This window comes from Ostrinia nubilalis, chromosome 13, assembly GCF_963855985.1.
Source record: "Ostrinia nubilalis chromosome 13, ilOstNubi1.1, whole genome shotgun sequence".
Lineage (NCBI taxonomy): Eukaryota > Metazoa > Arthropoda > Insecta > Lepidoptera > Crambidae > Ostrinia > Ostrinia nubilalis.
This window is the reverse complement of record NC_087100.1, coordinates 6,100,725-6,123,081: the sequence shown is the minus strand read 5'-3', so window position 1 is coordinate 6,123,081 and position 22,357 is coordinate 6,100,725. Positions and strand designations below refer to the sequence as shown.

Genomic DNA, 22,357 nt, shown 5'->3' with positions numbered 1-22,357 from the left:
AAATTATAAATATTTATGAATAAAATATTTTTACATAAAATAAAATAAAAAGTATATTTTACAGAAAACAAAAAGACAGGTTCCAAACCGAGTAAGCCCCATTTAGTTAGGCTCGGGAGCCTTGCCAACATTAGCTGTGCTCTGAGCAACGCTACGGGCACAGCACTGCACAGGTTAGCCCTCCCTACAGCGCTGGCCCGGCCTTCATCACCAAGATGCGGCGCTTTCCGCCCTCTCTCCGGGGACTTTCCACGAGGTAAGGGAGCTACAAGAGCTCGTTGGTAACCTCGACAGTTGGACTGGTTGGAACCCCACTGAAGAAGCAAAATTTGGGTATATATTTTGGCAGGATCTAAAACTTTGACACCGCGGTTCAGGTTTTTTCTGGTTTAATTATAAATGGATTGATGTTTCAGCGTAATAATAACTACAATATAAGCTTCAATATAATAAGGTATTTTTGTGGAAAGTAGCTTTTCAAATAAATCTCCTGAAATACATGATTTTTCCAATACAGTGTTCTGAAACAATTTCTCAGCTAAGTAACGCCATCTATGAACGATATTGTAAACTAAATTACCCACAGTATACTTTGATAATCTTGTATTAAAAATAATATTGAAAAGAAGAATAAAATTACAATTATCAGTTTTTTCAATAAAACTGCGTTTTTTTTTTCAATAAGATGATATGGTAGATTAAAAATATGATGGACAATATTATGAGTATCTAATCTCCATCAATGGATATTATTTATAGTACGAACGTATTTCTTTTTGTTTGTAAAAATTAAATAGGTATTTCACTTATCTTACTTAACTTGCGGTCAGGATTAAAGTGTTGTAGACTAGTAAAGATTTTCCTGCCGGGTTTTCTTGACGCGACGACGCCGCGACGCACAGTTTCACGAAAAGTCAGCAACCTTTTTGACATACAAGGGAGGTAAGCCTCGGGAAAAAGCTGATCGCAATGTAAAGAAAGACAATAATGGTAATAAGTAAGCTAAACAACAATTGTTTTAAAATAAAAATCAAGCAAAAGCCCTGTTTATTTTAAAAAGTTCAAGTCAACTTTTACTCGAGCGGCTAAAAAGTGACCATAACTTTAAGGTGGAATCTCGATAGTCGTTCAATGGCCATAAAACCCAACTCTGCTGTAAGGGTACAGAGTTTTGAATAGTTTGTTTGTTACATCCGTGATTCGTAATGAGGGAATTTGAGTTGGGTAGTTAAATTTGAACCTTTTTTGTATGTGTTAGGATTAGTTTTTGCTTGGGCCTGCTCAGATGCGCGAGCGCAGGTGTGCGCCCGCCTGGTCGTCGCCGCGGCTACCGCTCTCGGATATGGTATTCATTTATTAATTTGCTTGCGCTGACCGACGCGCCAATATATTAAGTGTACACGTTTAATAGCGCTGATAAACTTGTGAGCGACTTTTATGCTTAGTTACGTATTTTCAAACGCATTATTCAGAAATGTTAGTTACAGATATCTTGATCCGAGACGACTTAATATCGGTACCTAATACCTATACAACTTGAAATTGTAATAGAATGATACTAATGACCTGTATGCAGTCGACTGGAAATTTTAAAACCGTTTGATAGATTTGAAGAAATATGTGAGCTGCTGAATTTGCTCTACATTTCGTTTTAGGCGCTTTGATATAGGTATTGATTCCTCGAGCGCTATAAATTACCAGGAGTTAATTAGATAGGTACCATTAACTCATCAAACGATCAATGCATCAGAAGCATGGATCTACGACCATGTAATATCAGCTATGTTTATTTACAAACAGTAAAATAAATGAGATTTTGTTAAAATTGTTGTAAAAATGTAGAGTTGTTGGGTTAACGTGAAATTAACGTGTTTTTGATACTCAAAATGTAAAAACGGGACAGTTAATACAAGTTTAGCACCGATAGCGAATTCACAACGATAAACTATGATAATTGTGTAAAGTATTACCGATTTAGCGATCTATAAATACCAAGTTTGACGCGTTCTTGTTTACAAGCATTTGCCTATTTTAAAAATAAAATATTTATACAAGATTTATTTGCATTAGTTTGACAAATGGTTCATGTTACAAACAAACACGGAACTAGTCTTCTAGCTCAAATTCCGAAGTTTTTGCAAACCAGTCGGACGGAAAAACCCGTGGCGCCGCGCGACCTCGGCTGTCAAAACTGCTAACATACGGTCGGCCGGTACTCGCCATTACTCTTATTTTGTCGAAGGCATGAAGAAGTTTTTCTTACGTTTTTTTTGTAACTTTATGAGCGATGTGTGATCAAGCGCCGACAACACCGCAAAATTCTTTAGTTTTTATGTTTCCAGTTTTTTTTGTTCCTTATAAGGTATACGTACCTTGTAATCGTAGAGTTATTCGTATACCTTTGGTTGTAGGTATATCTCATCACAATAATATTTTAACCGCAGACAGTTCAAGCTCTGCAGGCTGAGGCTGAGGTTCCTACTTTCATTGCAATGGTTAATGGTGTAGGATATTGCCGTTAGATGCCGCTGATTCATTTGTGTCATACAATATCCATTGTGCAGGGACGAAAATGTAAAGCTTCAAGAATAATGCTTAACTGAGGGGTTAGGTTTTTTACAATGTATAATAGTGGCAGCTTAAATTGAGCCATCCTAATAACATGACCAGTTCTATTTTTCAGTAAGTAGCTTAGCTACCTAACCTTGGTCCCTGAAAATCTCGGTTAAGCAATGTCTGGCATTCGTAACAAAATCTAAACGCCTAACTAAAGACTAATAATTTTGCGCAAAAAAGAAACAGTGCTGCTGATTTTAATACAGCAACCTTTTTTCTCTAAACTAATAAAGATATTATCTTATCTCAAAATTCTCCTCGCAAAACGCGCACCTATCCGTATTCAAAGAAAGAGTTAATAGTGTTTCTGAGGAATGCCTCTTAACTCTTACGCCACCGCCGGCACTGAATCAACGCAAGTTGGAATGTGACACTTCAATTTTATAATGTCCACGAAACGAGCCGAGGTGTCCATAATTACATGCACAGGTGTGATGGAACCGTAATAGCTTCACTAGCGTTTTGAAAGACACTCAAATTAGGGAATGGGTGGCAAACAAAAACTCAGAAGTTGAAATTAGTTAATCAGTTCACAAAACTGTAGAAAGGGTCAGTTCTCTTTTCACCAGGGATAATAAAACAAAACATTAGTTTATTAATAACACAGCAATAATCTTATAGAATCAAAAAGTAAAGATGATAGCATCGTCCATATTTTGCACACAGTGGGTGAGTAACTTCATAACTTTTATGTTCTTTTTCCATTTGTTAAGAAAATACTTACATGAAAATGCGAGGCCTAGCTTCAATTATTATAATCGAGAAATGGAAAACAATTCTAAAAGTAACTTATTTTTAGTGTAAAATCGACTGAAATTAAGAAATTCTTTGAAAAATCTGTCGTGTAGGGTACACGTTTACAGTTTTTTTTATTTCTTAATTTTCTAAAAACTTTGTAGAGTAGTTTATTAATGTTAAAAATAAATAAATAGCCTATTTCATAAAATTTGTAAGTCTTAATTTAATTTATTATTAGATCTATTAATTGGTCCTTATTAAGGTCCTTTTGATAAATCTGTGAATTTTTTCACAAGCACTTCTGTGATAATTCGTTTACCCTGACTGGAATATTAAAACGAATGTCATCTCTCAACGGACTGCAGCTGTGAAAACATATAACCGTTTTATTAATATAAGTCACGCCAACCATTCATTCCTAAATATCAGCCCGACATCTAATTAGAAAAGTATCATTTAATAATGAACGCAGGCGACGCAGACAAATTATGGAAAACTGGAGAGACGCTTTTATGTTCCTGTTCCGTGTTTTATTAGATTAATGTTATTATAATAATATCTGAGTGGAGATCGGTGGGCAAAAACTTACTTAGCTAGAGTTGAAAACTAATTTAAATAAAAGTCTTCCGAGATTTAAAATATTTTTTACGTTATTAAAAAACTTGAAAATCACAAGATATTCATAGACGATGGGATCGACTTTTCAAGGTAGCGTGTTAACTGGAAAATAGTTAATCATTTTATTCATTGACAGCACTCCAGTTTCAAATAAATAAGTAATGTACTTCATTTATTCGTTATCTATTATGCATGATCTCGAAATATTAACGTCGATTACATTAATCTGAATGCGTAATTAGGACTTTAATAACATTAATCATACATGTCCCAACATGATCAGTATGGGACACCTGCGTGAAGGTAGACCATAAATTGATGAATCCAGACCTTCACTAACTAGCCAGTGCTAATTGGCGTGGCGTGCACAAAAATAATTAATTAACATATAGGCGAGAATCGAACCTGGACCGAACCAGATCGCCTGCAGTCTCGACAAATTACGTGTCGATATTGAAAAATGACACTGAACACGATTTAATTTACATATTAATATAATTTAGCGACCAATAAGAATTATTGTTATCGTATATTATGCTGGCCATGTAAGATACTACACTTAAATAAAAAGGTATTGGAAGACTAATCTAAAATATTCATATTCGTATGTAATGTTCATAATTAACAGCAAGAACACAATAGATACTCTGGACCAAAAATAGCAAGAACACAATAACGAGCATAACATAAAAAGCATAATTAATACCTACGTAAAACAAAACAATACAAAAATGATAAGATAAAACGGTTTAATTGCATATAAGTAGAACCCCACACTAATCAATTAAGTATTAATCAGTTGATCAAAACACCGAAGATAGAGCTGTATCAAGGCATTACAAATTGCAACGAATAGATTTTGATTAGTCATACGATAAATTACTACTTTAATCTTATTTATGAGATTAATTTGCATTCATTCATCACCAGCAATTACAGATCCAACTTATAATTTTCTTTCATTATATTATAAAACTTATTTTAAGCTTTTAAGTGTAACTGCCTCCGGAAAACAAGAACAGTGTGCAGTAAAACTAAAGTATAGCAATAAGTTTTTAACTGGAAACTTTATTGCCTCATACGAGTGAAGCACTTGATATTAATCAGGCATTAAGATACGTATCACATACCTATAATTAACCACTCGGCCGACGGGTATAGAGCTTTGACGACAGCCCTTTGAAAAAGTATGAATAAATTAATAGATCGCCTCTAAGAGTATCGTGTAAGCCGACGTATCAAACCGATGCTAATGTGAGTTGGTTAATTACTAGGTATAAATCCTATTTAACGTTTAAGAGAGCAAGTATTCTCCATCTAATGCGTATTCATGCCTTTATCGACTCGTCTATCAATCGAGTTAGAGATCGTTCCCACTGCATATTAATAAGGGCTTTATATTCAGCACTGCTCTGGATAAATGCTGAACTCGTGATGACAAACCAAAAACTTATATTTTCTTAAGTCAACCTTAACTCACGTTTTAATAAACGAAATGGCTTCTTCTTTTTCCATCCTAGAGCCAATTAATAAAGTAGAGATTCCCTAAAGTATGTATATTTAACACAAAAATAACAAAACACGGACGTATGTGTTGCCCGCATTGGCGTTACGTTGGCAAAACACACTTTACGTGTGGGGCGGGCCCGCACGGCTGTATGGAAAATTATGAAATCACGTAAAGCGTGTTCGCCGCACAGTCGTTGCGATCGAAAAAACACACCCGTATGTGTTTTCAGCAGTGATCGTAATATTCAATGTTAGTGCTTTCGGAAAAGGACTTGTAAGGAAGGAGGAAATAGACGATAATTTGGAACAGCTTTGACAATTATTACTTTTAATCCTTGTTATACATAACAAATTACCTTAAATATTATGTTATAACTTAACTACTGGTGTTAACTTTTCCTAAATACGATTGTGCCGTACTCAACCAAATCACCGTTCAGTTTATGTGTTTGGAAGTGGGCTATTATCGTAAATACGACATTAGCTAATTCCAAACTGGTAGCATTTGTAATTATCGTGAAGACGGCTGCGCAGGCGACTCAAACCGTCGCGATAAATGTTCAAATGAAGCTGTATAGAAAGGACTGCAACAGATACATCGACAGAGTTGTCAGATCTTTTGCTATTATTGAATGGAATAATCTTACTCATTGTCTAATTATTGAATTTTGTTTTGTTTCAAAACCGAATAACTAAAGTGAGACTGAGAATTGAAAACTAACTGAAAATCACACCCACCCACCCGGATCTGATATTTAAAATTCAACATTGAAGCAAGCATTTTACGCTAAGTTTATTTGTGGAAATTATCTTTCAGATTTTTAATGATGCTAGAAAATAAGTAGAAAACATTAGGAAAAGATACATAAAATGAAATGCACCAAAGTCAATGAGCTTTCATTGCTCCCAAGCTTTACAAGATCTTCAGGGTAAGTATAAATTCATTGTTCATAGTACTTGGAGGGTAATATAAGTAAATCTATTAAAAAGTCAAAATTTTCTTTCGACAACTCTACATAGTTCCGCGGAACGAACCGAGTTGTAATTACTTGTACAAGCTGTATCCGTGGCGCCACGATATGCGCGGTGTCGCATACCCCATTGCAGTGCTACGCAATCATCAACACTTAATTATTATATTAGAAACTTCACATGTAAATAGTACCTTAAAAATCAATTTTTTTATGTTCGACAACTCTACATAGTTCCGCGGAACGAACCTAGTTGTAATTACAAGCTGTGTCCGTGGCGCCACGATACGCGCGGTGTCGCATGCCCCATTGCAGTGCTACGCAATCATCAACACTTACTTCATTATCATGTTACAAACTTTGAACTTTTTTTAAATTTTGGTAACACAAATTAAGTAATTAAGTAGACCTGGTACCTAAAACCTGGGGAAGGAAAGAAAGAAATGGGGAAATGAACTGAAAATCTTTACCCCAATAAATAACGAAAGAAATGTAGGTATAGAAAAGAAAGCTCTGGTGCTGCTGTAGCTAGGGAGAAAATGTTAGTCTACTAGTTTACAAATACATTTGCAGCTCCTGCTGTAGCTAGGGAGAAAATGTTAGTCTACTAGTTTACAAATACATTTGCAGCTCCTGCTGTAGCTAGGGAGAAAATGTTAGTCTACTAGTTTACAAATACATTTGCAGCTCCTGCTGTAACTAGGGAGAAAATGTTAGTCTACTAGTTTACCAATACATTTGCAGCTCTGAAAAAGTCTAAACCCGTATGTTCTATGGGATATTGTAAGTATATATCTTATATTTTTTTGTTATACATAACAGGGCTAATGTATTATTCAACTTAAGTCTGTACTGTAGCCACTGGACATAAGCCATGGAACATAAGCCATGGAACATCTGAGAAAGTCTGTGTAGGCAAGTGGTTTCAACCTTAAATGGCAATCAGAATTTTGCGCTTCCGCTGTCAGCTTACCCTTAAATAGGAACTAGGAAGTAAACGTTTGCAGTCATATGAGTTCTCGGTCGGCGATTCACAGCTGCGCTGGACTGCTCGTATGCTTGCGGAAATACATTGATACAACTTAACTGAAGTTTGACCTCCAGAAATGCTAGGTTACTCTTACTTACTTACTTTACTTTAAAGGTACTCTTTTGCCATACAAAGAAATGCTTTTACCTACACAGGTATCTGTCGGTTCATGACGAACATACTTTACCAATATTATCTAGCCATACCTACCTATAATCGTTCAACATTCTTGAAATTCTACTCGACAGCTAGGTACAGGAATATTACATGAATAAACATAAACTTGGACAGCTTTAATACGAAGGATGTTTCGCAACAAGAAAATTAAACATAGCATTTTAAATTCAATATCTAACGTGTACATACATAACCCCTATTACGGTAATTGAGTATAAAACGAGTTCCTAATGCGTATTCACGAGGTCCGCATCCCTTAGAGCAGGGGTTCCCAACCCGTGGTCCATGGCACACCGGTGGTCCGCAGCATGATGCGAGCGATACGGCAACTCCTGCGGCGTTATAGATACTGACCGCAGGACTTAGACTGCCCATAGACAATAAGAGGACAGAAGAGGCGGGGAAAACAATTGAAAATCTGTGAGCTGAAACGAAGCAGCATTAATAGTGCTGACATATACCCTACGACCAATAAACAAAGTGGTCTCTGGTCCAGAAAAGGTTGAGAACTGCTGCTCTAGAGGCAATCTTGCTCGATCTCACAGGTGCGCGTAATCACGGCAGGAATGCCGGCAGGTGACAGGACGAGCACGTCGGGTACTGCTCCGCCCGCGGCGTTAGATACTTACCGCAGGACTATGACCGCCCATAGACAATGAGCAGACAGAAGAGGCGGAAAACAATTGAAAATCTGTGAGCTGAAACGATTCTGCTTTAACAGTGGGTAAGAAAAGTCCATGTGTGATGTTTCGTGTTTACATAATATCACGTATGCTAAGTTCAAGCAAATCTTAAACTTGGTTGAAACTAATGAAAACAGGAAGGCTTCCCTAACACCGTTTTTCATCTCCATATTATCATTAAGATCCATACAGTATGCATCATCGTCAGTGAAAATAGGATAACTAATTTCCACTTGCATGAACTGAAAATGAATGATTTGTTGGTATGGAAAACTAATAGATTTCGGGTAAGTTTCGGCATGCTGTTTTAAAATAGATTCAAAATTCATTTGATAAAGAATTACTAGACTTATCTAGTAAAAACTAGTTAGTACTGAATTTAGAATAACATATTTTATCATTTTCATGGATGTTATCATCACGCTCATAATCCTACTATCACTGAAAAAAATAGATAAATAGAATGATAGAATAGATAAGAACGAGCTGCTCTTTGAACCTATTACACCTGCTAGGAAATAATGCAAAATATTGCGTAAGCTTATTGGATCGAACTGAATATCGAAATTGGCTGATTTTAAATGAATTACTTTCAATAATTTAATTTATTTAATCTACAGTAAATTGAGCGTGCATACCTACCAACATCAGTAGGTACGACGCAATTTAATAGTGCCTTCACTTCCTCCGTTCCAAATAAGAGCAGGCGATTCGTGCATTGCTAGATCTATGTAGGTAATTCTAGACGGTCGTATAAGGCATGGTAAGTAACAAGATTAAAAAGGGCCACGACAGGTGGCAGCTGGCGTTAGAAAGGCGTTAGGTGCTATAGAACCTCGGCTCGTAATGTAGAGTCTACAGCACATCAGCCTATACAATTTTGTTGAAAAATAGTTTCTATTACAACAAAATAAGATGCCCCAGTGTGTTTAGATTGACCTGCAGTCGGTACAGTCAACAGCAGCAATACATTATAACAATCCTTATAGCAATACAGGTCGTGCACCTTTGGTTATAGCATCCCTGTACCAAACAAATGGTACCATCTCTTTCAAACAGCTTGTTTTAATTACTGTAGAGCAGGACGTCGGTTTTACAGTCGACATGGAGAAGATCAGAGTATAGGCATGCGATCCTGGAATTCTGGAGGTTGAATGATGAAGGAATAAGGAGTATAATTAAACTGTGAGATACAATGTGTTTGTGGAAGTTGTTGGCACGCAGGGCAGGAAAAATAAAAATAGAGTTTACGAGTTGACAAAGAAAATAAAGTTTTCCAATTGTTCATGTGTAAAGTGTACGGAATTTTCCTTTATTTATCACAATTTGATTTCTTGTGTGAATCTACGTCAACGCTACGCAACGAAATCATTTTTTGTCACACACATTGTGTTATTATTTTGTGCAGTCCAGAGAGTTACAACTGTAAAATTTTCAACGTCTGTAATCATTTTAATTAGAAAAATACTACAGATTTTCTAATTCATGAAAATAATTTTGCTATTGAAAATTAAGAGTTGATATGCCTTTTAAGCGTCCATTCGTATCCTTTACACGTAGCTGTATTAAAGTATAACGCCGTACATGGCCAGCAATATAAGACAACATAAAGTAATCCCGGCCGTGATTTCCGTTACTCATGTAAATAGATAAAGTGCCGCAGCTGCTGCGGTAATTACCGCGGAGTCTAACGCGGTTCTAATAGGAACGCTTACCACCTGCCGCATCACACCAATCACGATTGCTGTACCTACTTGTAGTTACCTTCATGTAGCAGGCAGTGATATTGGATTGTAATGATAGGTTGGTAACTTTGATAAGTTGACTGGGGTATGGATGCTGCCGACAGAAAGCACAATTTGGGAGAGAGTGTCTCTATGAATTGTGTCTATGTATGCTGTATTACTTTACCGAAGACGGCACCGGCTGAAAACCAGCGCTGCACGGACCTAGTGCCGTACAGCTTACGCTGAGCCGGATGTCCTTAATTGTTACTGTGTTTTTAATATTCAAGCTGTGTTTTTTTTTTGATTTGGTGACAATCTTTATTGAACCTTTGTTCATTTATTTAAATTATTAGTAAGTTGGCTAAGCTTTTCCGGGCATTTAAGGTACAAATACACATGCTCGTTACCAGCACGAAAGCATGCCACTTTTGAGCAATTGCTATTTAGTTGTACCGAAACAATTGCTAATTTAATAATGAGCATGTTCACTTACCAAGCATCCAAAATAATTTTCAGTTGATAAGTGTCGTGTTTCCATTAGTCTATCTCATCTAGTGAAAACTCGTTCTTACTGAAATTCGAATTACTTTATTGTTGATATGTATGTTATCATCACGCTTTTAAACTGCCTAATACTGTCACAGATAAAACTATTGCGTAATACCGCAGAATAATAATGATAAATACACACATTAAAGGATCATATACGTACCGTCTTAAAACAGCTTAATTATCCAAAACAAACTTTCTACACAATTTTTTTGGTAAATAAAAATATATTGTATTTATTTTCTTGATATTTTCTAAAAATCTCTCATAGCATTCGCATTAAAACAAATGACTGACACTTAGCGTTAGTGTTTTGTTTTATTAGCCGAGTAATTACAAGGCAAAATGGCACGAGCAGGGTTGGACTGTGGAATGTATTGGCCATTAAACCGACGCCTAAGCAAATACACGCAAGTAATCTTAAAGTAATAGTGTTTTTATTGCATTGTCAATCGGCCGCTGTAATGGTGCAGGAAATCCTTGGATACTTGACAAAAAACTGATCCGTAGACGGATGGAAATGCTGGCCACACGGTTGCAAAATACAGACTATCGTCTTATTCAACTAAACATCGTAGCACTTTTGTGGTATTAATAAGAGCGATTTTGCAATCAAAATGTATAGTATGTGCAGTTGCCAGTGAAGTTATTAAGAATATATCAATGCACGTGAGCTATGCGTCTTCTTATTCTCTGTGTACGGGTAATTAATGCTATTATGTTTTTAGAAGTAATTAAAATGTAGAATGCTAATAAGATTTGTTTTATTAATTTCATCGTAACTTTAAGAAAACTCATACCTATTCGTAGCCTGGAGTCATAAAGTGGGATTAGAATTTGGGTTTGGCAAAAAAGTTCACTGGTTGTGATATCCGCAATGTAGGCACCTTGAGGACATCACAACCAGTGAACTTTTTTGCCAAACCCAAGTTCTAATCCCATCGTGATATTAAAATGGATTTTTTATTTTACATAATTTACACACTAAACCTACCTATATTTTCCAGATAAAAAGCCATCTGATAATTTACAACCAGTCCTTATCCTTACTTAACTAATGACACGAAAAGATTTTATCAACGGAATTCAGATTTTTTCTTGAGCCAGTCTAGCGACAGGTGCAACCATTAGACGTAGAAAATCGCAATACTTACTTACCCAGCTGGCACGTCCCGCGGCAGGAAAATGTCAATTTTCATAAATACCCCGACACCACAAGCTTTCCAGAAATGCGCATTAACTTTAATAGAACCTTAAGCCTAGATGATAGTCACTTGTCAAATTAATTAAGCATCTATGGATATTAAACTTCTTACCTTATACTGGATATCGAATGAAATGAACGAAATTTCGATAACGTTTATGAAAAAGCTTGTTAGAATGGATCGATATATTACCACAATTGATGTAATAACTCTAAACAAATAACATCGGTGAGAAGAACACCTGAACCACAAGGGAGCAGTTTTGTATTTTGGGACTCCTAATTTTAAAATTGATTATTGCAGACAAATGCATTTTTCAGAATTTGCACATTTTTCCTTATTATACCTTCAGATCGACTTCAAGTTGCAATCGGCAGGTGCTTTAAGCTCAGAAAATCTCCATACCCACCTGGCTTGTTCCCCACAGGAAAATGACAATTTTCTGGAAAGCACACGACACCACAAAAAGCCTGCCAGAAATGTGCGTTAACTTAGACCGTGGTTAAAAGGTTTAAGTGCCCATTTAGCTGGCTAGATGACACTGGCGAATGCGGTATGTCGGTTGTTGAAGGTATTTCTTGGTTAATGGGAAGGCATTTTTTAAAATAAACCATCACGTCTTCTCGCACACAACGCGTAGGTAATATGAAAATTAAATTCATTAATTTAACAGAGGTGGAGGAGAGGACATAAGATGATCAGTTTCAAAATAATATTGTTGTCCTGAGTAATGAATGTTCGTTGGTTCAGCCAAATGTCGTCTACTGCTGGCATAAAGGCCTTCCCCTGAGGATTTCCATAATGATCGGTCCTATGACCTACGCATACGGATGATTTTTTTTAAATAGGTACTTACTAATTAATATTGCCCATTTACCCCCAAATAACATTTAATACTCAAATGAAAAATAAAGAATGTAACATGGTCTGAAAATTTAAAATAAACAGGTTTGATCTCAACCAGTTAATCTAATACCAAAAGCTTATCAGTCAGTCATACCTACAAGTGAGGCGTTCACAGGTGTTTCCTGTAAGTGGCCAATAAACTTAAATTCTGGTATTCCGTGTGTATTTTATTTTGATCTTTTAACATCGACTAACTCTACAGGTTGTATCGACTTGGCTATTAGTGTTATCACTATAGAAATTTTTTAAAAATACTTTATTTTCTGTAGTGTACAATAATCTAAAGTGGTTTATGAATTAAAATTTTTAGGAAATCATAGAAATTCATGGTTACAATGCCAGATTAGGAAAAAGAGTGGCAAGTCAGGCTAGGAATATATCTTCTTCATAATAAGAAACGATAAATGTAAAAGATTTCCAAAATAAACCCAGTTATTTTCCAAGAAGAGGAAGAAAGTTATAGATGACCGACGCTGAACTGTCCCACCAAACTCAATGACAGGGGGGCGCTACCATCGTTCAACTATATGGTTTCCAACATGGCAAAAATCGGAACCAGCGATCCGGTATTGACGGTGGCGCCCCACTGTCAATGTCATGCATAGGACAGTTCAGTATTTTGGAACTATAAACGATCATCTCTCCTTCCTTGATCAGGCCTGACATTAGAGTCGCATTTGTCTTATCGGCCAGTATGTTTTACCTGATATTCGAATTTGGAATCGAAAATGTTACTTTTTAAATTCGTGACTCTACCTGAGTTCTTTTGCATGAATTTGTTTTTCATTGCATAAGTAATTTATTTTTAATTCTAGTCTCACCAGCCAGTATTAGTCTTCAAGATCATAAAAGGAACCTCCTGTAAATGTCGGATGGGCCACCTGTGCACACTGCGGTGTTCCCACAACGCCTCCGCGTCAATATTGACACAGATTAAATCAATTCCGTGATGCGGGACCGTCTCACGCACAGACATTATCCGGCTCACTCTGTGTACTGTTGTATTTCCAATTATATTATTACCGATCGTAATTATTATCTACGAACATGTTCCACTGATCTATTTGCTCTGATTTGCAAACATCAGAGTTGTTAGTTTTAGATAGCTTTTCATTTGATTTGACATCTTTCAAGCAGGTATTGTAAGTATCCCTACAGGAAGTTTCTTCATTGAAGAAATTGTAGACTTGATAATTGTAAGAAGTTTAAATTGCAATTAGACCTGCACCATTACCTAATTTGCTCATTTAATTGGTTACAAAACCTATATTTTAAATAAGTTACTTTGTACCAAAATTGTTGAGTCATGAATCATCATTACATATCTAAGAAACTTCTAATTTCATTATTTTGAAAACTCATTTCGCACTTTCGTCGCATCATCCTCGCTAGCTCCCAAACCGGGCTCTCGGCACGACCGCAGCAGTTGATCAAACACCGCAATAATACGCGCAAACAAAACCCAGCAAAATACCCCCTAATGCGCACACAAGACCACTTATTGCATGACGCCATCCAGTGTAAATATTTGATTACCTCATCCTCTATATTGACAATAAATAGCATAGCTGTGAACATAACCATAAAATAGTAATTCAATTAACACGGTTTTTATACGACATTACCTCTAGTAATGACAAAGGTCGTACATACGACAAATACATATTATTAAGTATTTACGTGTACATACTTGGCATGTAAAAACTTTTGGGCACATCACCTAATTATAAACGTCTTTTAGATAATACGAAAAGGCAAACAAGCTTATAATTTACACTAATAACTTACGTTTATTTAACTTTCTTGACAGAAAGACGATATTATCAACTTATATGCGGGTTTCGAAATGACTTTGTCCCTTGTTGTCCGAAAAAGGTCCTTGCAAATCGATACGTCCTTAATAATTAGCGGAGCGAAACGTCCAATTTGGGCGTTTTTCTTTGGATCCCGTCTAGAGCGGACTCCAAATTAAAACTAAGAATTGGCAACGTTTACCAAAAACGCCAAACGGCATTCACCCGTAAACCAGATACGCCTACATAACGATCGGAGATTTTTTAATAATTGCGGACAGCTGCAAACGCAGGATAGATCAGATGTTTTTTGCCGACTCTACATGGTCATATCCTTAATGGGCTGTTGTGAAATCAATGATAGCAAATTGTAGCTTCGAATGTCGTTAGCTACAGCTTTACTTTTGCCGCTCCTCTTTAAGATTTTCGATAACATTGCGCAATGTTTTGTTGTTTTTGCGTTGGGCAAAGGAATTTAAGTTTTATCTAAGATGTGAATACAAATAGGGAATGATTGATTGAGATAATGATATGGATTAGTCACGATTAGTTAAAACAAAAATTAAATATTGTGTAATCAACTTTATTTATTGATAAGTATACCTATAAAAATCAGATAAAAATATAATCAATCACCAAGTAATTTTAAATAAAAAATATTTATTATCTACAGGGGCTATGAGTAAAAAGTTTTACAGGGAAATCCCTTCACGCAAAAGAAGCTAGCTAGTTACCTTTGGCTTATGCTTTTTATGTAGTCAGTTAAATCTGTCACCTAAGGACAAGTTAATAACTACACCTTTATTTATTATTAGAACTACATTTAAATAAAGTGAGGCTGCATTTATGTCATATTCACTTAGTTATTAAGTCACGTAGCACCTCGCCTCAAGGTGGACATGATTGATTGACTGATCGAAGGTTGCATTTAAGTAATGGGATATGCGCATGTAAATACACATGCATATTAACTGCTTTCTGTGTTGCCACGTGTACCTACAGTCATACGGGGAACTAATTAATAATAGGGTACGAGTACAGTAATAGAAGAGCTAATGATTTTATTTCATGTTAATCGTGCTATTCGTGCAGTAATTACGAAAAATATTTCAGATGAAGATGTGTTCGACTACCGCAGTCATCATCATTTTCAAACGCCTTATGATTCTCATTGGTTTTTCCAGACTCGGTGAGAAACAGAACATGAAAAAATGCTTGTAAATTGAATACCTCACCTAAAGTTATTTTCATATCCATTACATAACGACTCCGCCCACAATATGTCCCTCATTGATCGCATTATCTGTAGGTATTTTATCTTCAATACAATTATCATAATTATGCCCCTTTATTATCTAACTGACAATTAGGTACTCATATTACTGATCAGTATTATTAGTAGTCAGTTCGTCATTGATAATTTCGAGCTCACTCGGTTAGCACACATATTGTGCACGGCGCGGCACTCGTAATACGTCATAACCTTGAACACACTTCATACAAACATATTTTTATTGCGCACGGTTTTCCTCACGAACCGTCTCGCCTTGCCGTGTGCAAGCGCCGCGACTGGGTGACCGGCGCAATTTATAAGGGCGTACGGCACTTTCATTACTAAGTCTTCACTCGCATTTACGATCCAGCGGATATCAAACCATCCCAATGGCTCAAACAGTGGAAAACGACATCAAAGCTTCAGCTTTGGACCTGATTGGCAACACTCCAATAGTTGCGCTCGACCGTCTCTACACCGGGCCCGGCAGAATCCTAGCCAAATGTGAGTTCATGAACCCTGGCGCTTCTATCAAATGTCGGTCGTCGCTTCACATGATCAAGAAAGCGCTAGACTCTGGTGAATTAAAGCCGGGCATGCCAGTCGTCGAAGTCACCTCAGGAAACCAAGGATGCGGTCTTGCGGTTGTGTGCGCGGTACTGGGCCACCCGCTCACTCTCACAATGTCTAAAGGAAACAGTATGCAACGAGCTATTCACATGGAAGCGTTAGGCGCTAAATGCATTCGAGTAGATCAAGTGGAGGGGACGTATGGCAACGTCACTCTCGCTGACGTCAAAGCTGTAGAGGAGGTGGGGCTCAAGATAGTCGACGAAAGTGGCGCTTACTACGTGAACCAATTTAACAACGATGGAAATTCGATGTCGCATTATGAGACGACAGGACCTGAGATTTGGAAGCAAACCGGGCATCATGTAGATGTCTTTGTAGCCACAGTAGGAACCGCGGGTACGTTTACAGGAACGTCAAAATATTTGAAGGAACAGAACCCGAACATCAAGACTTTCGTCGTGGAGCCTGCAGGTTCGGAACCCATAAAGGGTGAGCCGATATCGAAGCCTCTTCATTTGCTTCAAGGGTCTGGTTATGGGTGTGTGCCCAACTTGTTTAAGTTTGAGAATATGGATGGGACTGTTAGTATAACTGATGAAGAAGCTGTGAAATACAAGAAGCTGATCGGTGAGAAGGAAGGTTTATTCGTTGGTTATACAAGTGGGGCTAATGTGGCTGCGGCTGTGAAACTTTTGGAGTCTGGCCGCGTGCCGAAGGATGCATGGGTGGTGACTGTCCTCAACGACACGGGATTGAAATATACCCCAGTGCCAGAAGAATTAACCTCGTAATACTGATTACGCCAATTAAATCAATACATATTTGTATTTAAATGTTCAACTATGAGTGTGTGTTAATACTTGGTAAGTGTAGTGTTGTAATACACAATTAATTAATTGTGAATTAGGTAATTTATATTTTTTGTAAATAAATTGTTTATTCAGTAACTACAGCTTATGATTTCGTAAAAAAACTTCTGTCCATGACAATGAAAAACTTGACAATAACTTGAGACATCTATTTACGTTTCTTAATTCGTTAAATATTTTTGTTTATCTTCTAAAACTGACGAAATTACAGAAATGATAAATAAACAGAGGTGACTGTCATCATAGGTCAAGATGAATGCCGAACGGGGTTATCATAACATTCATAACAATACAACGATCATTTTGTTGGATAATAAAATTAAGTAGGTAATTATGCCAGTGACAAAATATGAATTTATCAAATTATTCAAATTCCTCGAATGCTTGTCCCCAGAATGGAAACTTGTCATCCATTGCAGTATTAAATATTCGGCCAGCATGACTTGTTACCTTCAGGAATTTTTAAATCAATCCAATTACCTTTTCCTGATGCACCGCTTCTGAATCATTAGCATTCGCAAAGTTTAAAGTAGGAATTTCTCAGAAGACTTCACAAGACTATAAACAATGCCGCGCATCGTTAGCTTAAAAAATGGCAATAAAAAAGTCAGATTAATAACTTAGACCGAAGTGGAGCAAACTCGTCGATATCTGCCTGCGGCGGATTCCGCGTCCAAATAACTCTTCAGACCCAAATCAACATGCAAATAGGAAAAAAAATCACCAAATCCCACTTTGCCCCTTCTGTCGAGTGTTCCGCCTCTGAGAATATTCGTCAAAGCCGAACCATAACACTGCTTTACTTCGAATTATCTAATCACAATTCAAACTGACAAGTTATTTGTATGAAATTGAGATAAGATATGGCTAATATGTTTATCTTGGTATATCTACTTTTATAACTATACATTCTGGCAGCGACAGCTCGTGTTGATTTCGCTTTTCCGGGCAATTTTTCAAATTTTCCCTCTTACAATAATCTTCCTGCGATTTCTATGCAATTATTACTGGGTTTATAATATTTTTGTGCAGGTCTCTAAAATTTTAATTCTAAGCGCCAAAAACCGAGATCTCATTTGGTTTCCATGGATCCAATTAAAGGGTACATGGAACACCTGCCCGCCCTGTGCCAAATTAAGATAGTATAATGCGTTTTGCATACTAATGCAGGTGTACAATTATTTTATTTTGTTCCTTCATGCTAATTCTTGAGTTATTGTGTAATTATAACGAAAATTGGGCACGTAATTTTACTTTGGCTAGAAAATGAGAAGATCATTTGGTATTTAATTTTATTGAATACTAGCTTTCCGCCCGCGGCTTCGCCCGCGTGGAATTTTGTCTGTCACAGAAAAACTTTATCGCGCGCGTCCCTGTTTCAAAAACCGGGATAAAAACTATCCTATGTTCTTTCCCGGGACTCAAACTATCTCTATGCCAAATTTCATCAAAATCGGTTGCGAGGTTTAAGCGGGAAAGCGTAACAGACAGACAGACAGACAGACAGACAGACAGACAGACAGACAGAGTTACTTTCGCATTTATAATATTAGTTGGGATTTGCATATTTTCAATTATGTATAACAAATTGCTTTTCTTAAGTTTTTTGTTTATACTTGGATAAAAAATATATTGTGATAACAATAAAATCGATTGATGTAATTGAAAAACCCGAAGGACATGCAACACGTATGGTATTAAAATAGATAAGTGTCATTACTGTTCTCAAGTCATTTTTTTAATGTATAGCTTTTAGTAGCTGAATGGGTAACATGCTACGATGAACCCAAATATACATGTCAACAAATTGCATTATTTGCGCCAACTGGCAAAACACACAAAAAGTGCAAATAGCCGACACCCTTCGGTAGCCGCGCGATTATGTCATGAGTGGCAATCAGTGCCTTATTGCGACTTCTCTATCACCCATCCCACTATAAACCATAAAGTGTACTGATTAGGGTCCAAATTTCGACTGGAGTCTACTTTTAACTACTGTTTACAACCACATTGAAAATACAACTCTACTGCCCTTGTTAAAGAATCACTATTGCTGTATCAGTCGGACAGCAGAAGACCTACCAGATGTCAACGCGGTGCTGGTCTATTGTTAACAAATATGGGTACAATTGTGCACAATGGGTTACAGTATTTTATTTAGCGGAGGCAAGTAGACTAAACGGGCCAAATGTCGGCATTGATAATTGGGGTATACGATTGGATGAAAAGGGCCAAATATGGCATGCAACTGTTAGAATGGGAATTCTATGGTGACACTTCAAAGTTAGATTGTAGGCTGTAATTGATTTATTGACCGATTGCCAGATTACCTCAGGGCAGTATGGTATGCTGAGTGAGCTAGTTACTAAGGGCTACTATAAAATATAAGGCATATAGACGCAGTAATTGATGGTCTCACAATATCATGTAGAGAAGTGGCTCTCTCTTTAATATTATGATAGAGATACATTGTGATCCGCCTAGACTTTCCATTGAGACTCTCTAAGCTTAAGAACATGTTATTGGATTTTAAGTAACAATAAATTGTTCACATAACTAACTTAATTTACATGGGCATACAGGCGTATTGGGGCAGGAAAGTTCTCGAGTGGCGACCACGGGCTGGAAGACGTAGCGTGGGCAGGCTTCCTACTAGGTGGACCGACGATCTGGTAAAGGTCGCGGGAAGAGCCTGGATGCGGGCAGCGCAGGACCGTTCATTGTGGAAAACCTTGGGGGAGGCCTTTGTCCAGCAGTGGACGTCATTTGGCTGAAACGACGACAGGCGTATTAGAAAAAATATCTAATTCATATCAGATCTACCCGATCAATATCCATTTATTAGCACCTAAAAGGCGATTCGACACGAGTAAACATTATGATGTCGACAATCTAAACACGTAATCACGTCGAAAGTGTCGGATTCCCACGAGACGTAACACCTGCGCCCGCGCATACAATGCTCGCATTCCAAGATGCGCCTACCCGCGGCTAGTGTTGAGACTGTATCTAAAAACCGAAGAGAACTAAAGTTCTTCTTACTAAGTGAGACTTAGGAAATAGATCACAAAGATTTGTAACAGTTATTCTAATATGTAAATTTTCTCGGTTTTCCCAGAAAGATTTAAAATATTCAGGATTTCAGGATTTTTCAATGGGTTTTTCACTGTTCTTGTAACTATTTATTTATGCCTGAAAACTCATTAAAGCTGTGAGTGGTTGTTTTTAGCTAAAAATAGTTTAACAGGAAAACAAGCGCTTCAAACATATTATAAAAGGAACCGAAATAGCACTAGAAATAGAGATCTTTCTCACGAAAACAACATATTTTTGATAAATAATTTTCCTGAAAAAGCATAACTGACGATCCTGAATCCTTGATTTCTAGTATTAACAAGCTTGTGATTTGTCAAAATAATGAAATTTTAGCAAGAACATCTTGGCCACCTTCGATATAAAAAAGACCGAAAAAACTCTAGGCAATCCTAAAATGTAATGCACATCACTGGCCGATGCGCAAGTCGTGACGTGTATTACACGCTGAATTACCAACGAATGGGCCCAATCGGGACCTTTGGTGATGTGAAAGAACTCAATAAAACGAACAGTTAGAATATAACAATAAAATAATAATCTTATGCTTTGGAGCAATGTAGAGATCTAAGAAACGTCGTGTTTAAAGATTTGTTTAACCTGTTTAAAACATTTAGGGGTTTTTAACAACAAAAAATCTGTAAAATATTACACAAATCAATTATTTAAGCAACGTGTGACCGTTTTAAAGTTCTGTCTGATTATTACAAACAAATAATTACAGCTCATTAATTTGTGTTTTCAGTCAAATGAGTCAGTCTCAGTACTCTAGGTACAACTCTACAATAACAAAATAAATTATCGGTAAATTAGGAACCTTTTCAAGGTAATCACTAAGTACAGATTATAAACAAAGTCGCTTTCCTGTCTGTCTGTCCCTATTTATGCTTAGATTTTTAAAACTTTTTAATAGATATAATGATTCAAGAAGATTTATATGTATAAAACATGCATAATATTATAGAAGAGAGATTAGAATATTATAGAAGAGAGCCGGGGTGGGCCGCAAATTTTAATTATAAATCAATGTTCATTACGATACAGCGGAATTTTAAGTAAATTTATCACTGTTATCATTACATAATTTATGTTATTGAATGTAATATGATACGGTTATGAATAGATAATAATGTATTTTGATAAAAAAAGAGCCAATTCAACGTTTATTTGTGCCGCAATTTTGCTTATAAAAAATCTTAAAAATACAAAGAGAATGCTTCCAAAATAATCTTTTTCACTGGGTGCTACGGTGATCCGTGACCAGACCATTGTGGAAGTTTTTTGTTACTAATTGAACTGAAAGATAATTTATTGTCCTGCCGCAACAACAACCAGACAGGCTGTATTGACGGAAAAGAGACAACCAGTTTTGTCCGTAGGACATTAGAAAGAGATGCAAACAGTCGCCTCGCTCTGTGGGAATCAAATCACGACTCACGCGCAGCGCCGTGGAAGGATCCCGGGACTCTTTATATCTATACAGCGTGTTCTTTTACTTTAATTAACTATTTATAAAGGTCATTATCAACATCAATATATTGTCGTCTTCTTATATAAATATTCTTTCATGAAACCATCCATTTTGTTGGATAAGTTGAGTTGATTGGAGTTTAATAGTCAATATCAGAGGGGATCGAAATATTTTTTCAATGCCAGCCGCTCACTCTCATAAAAGTGATATTTAATTTACTTACTTATTAAACGTGGTAGAGCACGTCGGACAATAAATTTTTACTCAAATATAGCACCTATTACAACTAATAAGATGCCTCTGCCACCTTGACACGTCGCCCGTGCATTGGTTTAAAATGTACTGAAAATCGTATTGTACTAGTAAACCTACATAATAATATCCGCAACCGCAATCATCATACATAGCCAACTCGTTCAGTCTCGGTCTGGTAATCTGGTTGGACTGCGCATTTTTCCTTAACAATAACGCTGTTCTGCTATAAACAGACCAACATCTTCTTATCCCGTAAGCAGCACGGACTGCACGGAGTATCAAAGTATTGTCTGAACAGTGA

At 36.7% G+C, this 22,357-nt stretch overlaps 2 protein-coding genes across 2 annotated transcripts in view; both read left to right on the top strand.

Annotated features, from left to right (window-relative positions):
• The first annotated feature begins 4,804 nt into the window (after positions 1 to 4,804).
• Positions 4,805 to 22,357, top strand: part of LOC135077448 (ATP-binding cassette sub-family G member 4) — a 133,114-nt gene continuing 115,561 nt past the window's right edge. The window contains exon 1 of the mRNA XM_063971997.1: positions 4,805 to 4,815. The gene's annotated coding sequence lies outside the window, so the exon portion shown is untranslated. The remainder of the gene's footprint in view (positions 4,816 to 22,357) is intronic.
• Positions 15,948 to 17,315, top strand: LOC135077137 (uncharacterized). Its single transcript, XM_063971696.1, has one exon. The coding sequence runs from the start codon at positions 16,185 to 16,187 to the stop codon at positions 17,157 to 17,159; it is 975 nt and encodes a 324-aa protein (XP_063827766.1). The 5' UTR covers positions 15,948 to 16,184; the 3' UTR covers positions 17,160 to 17,315.

Bases quoted from the DNA above. Each gene is read 5' to 3' on its own strand.
- LOC135077137 (XM_063971696.1), top strand. From the start codon at position 16,185: ATGGCTCAAACAGTGGAAAACGACATCAAAGCTTCAGCTTTGGACCTG.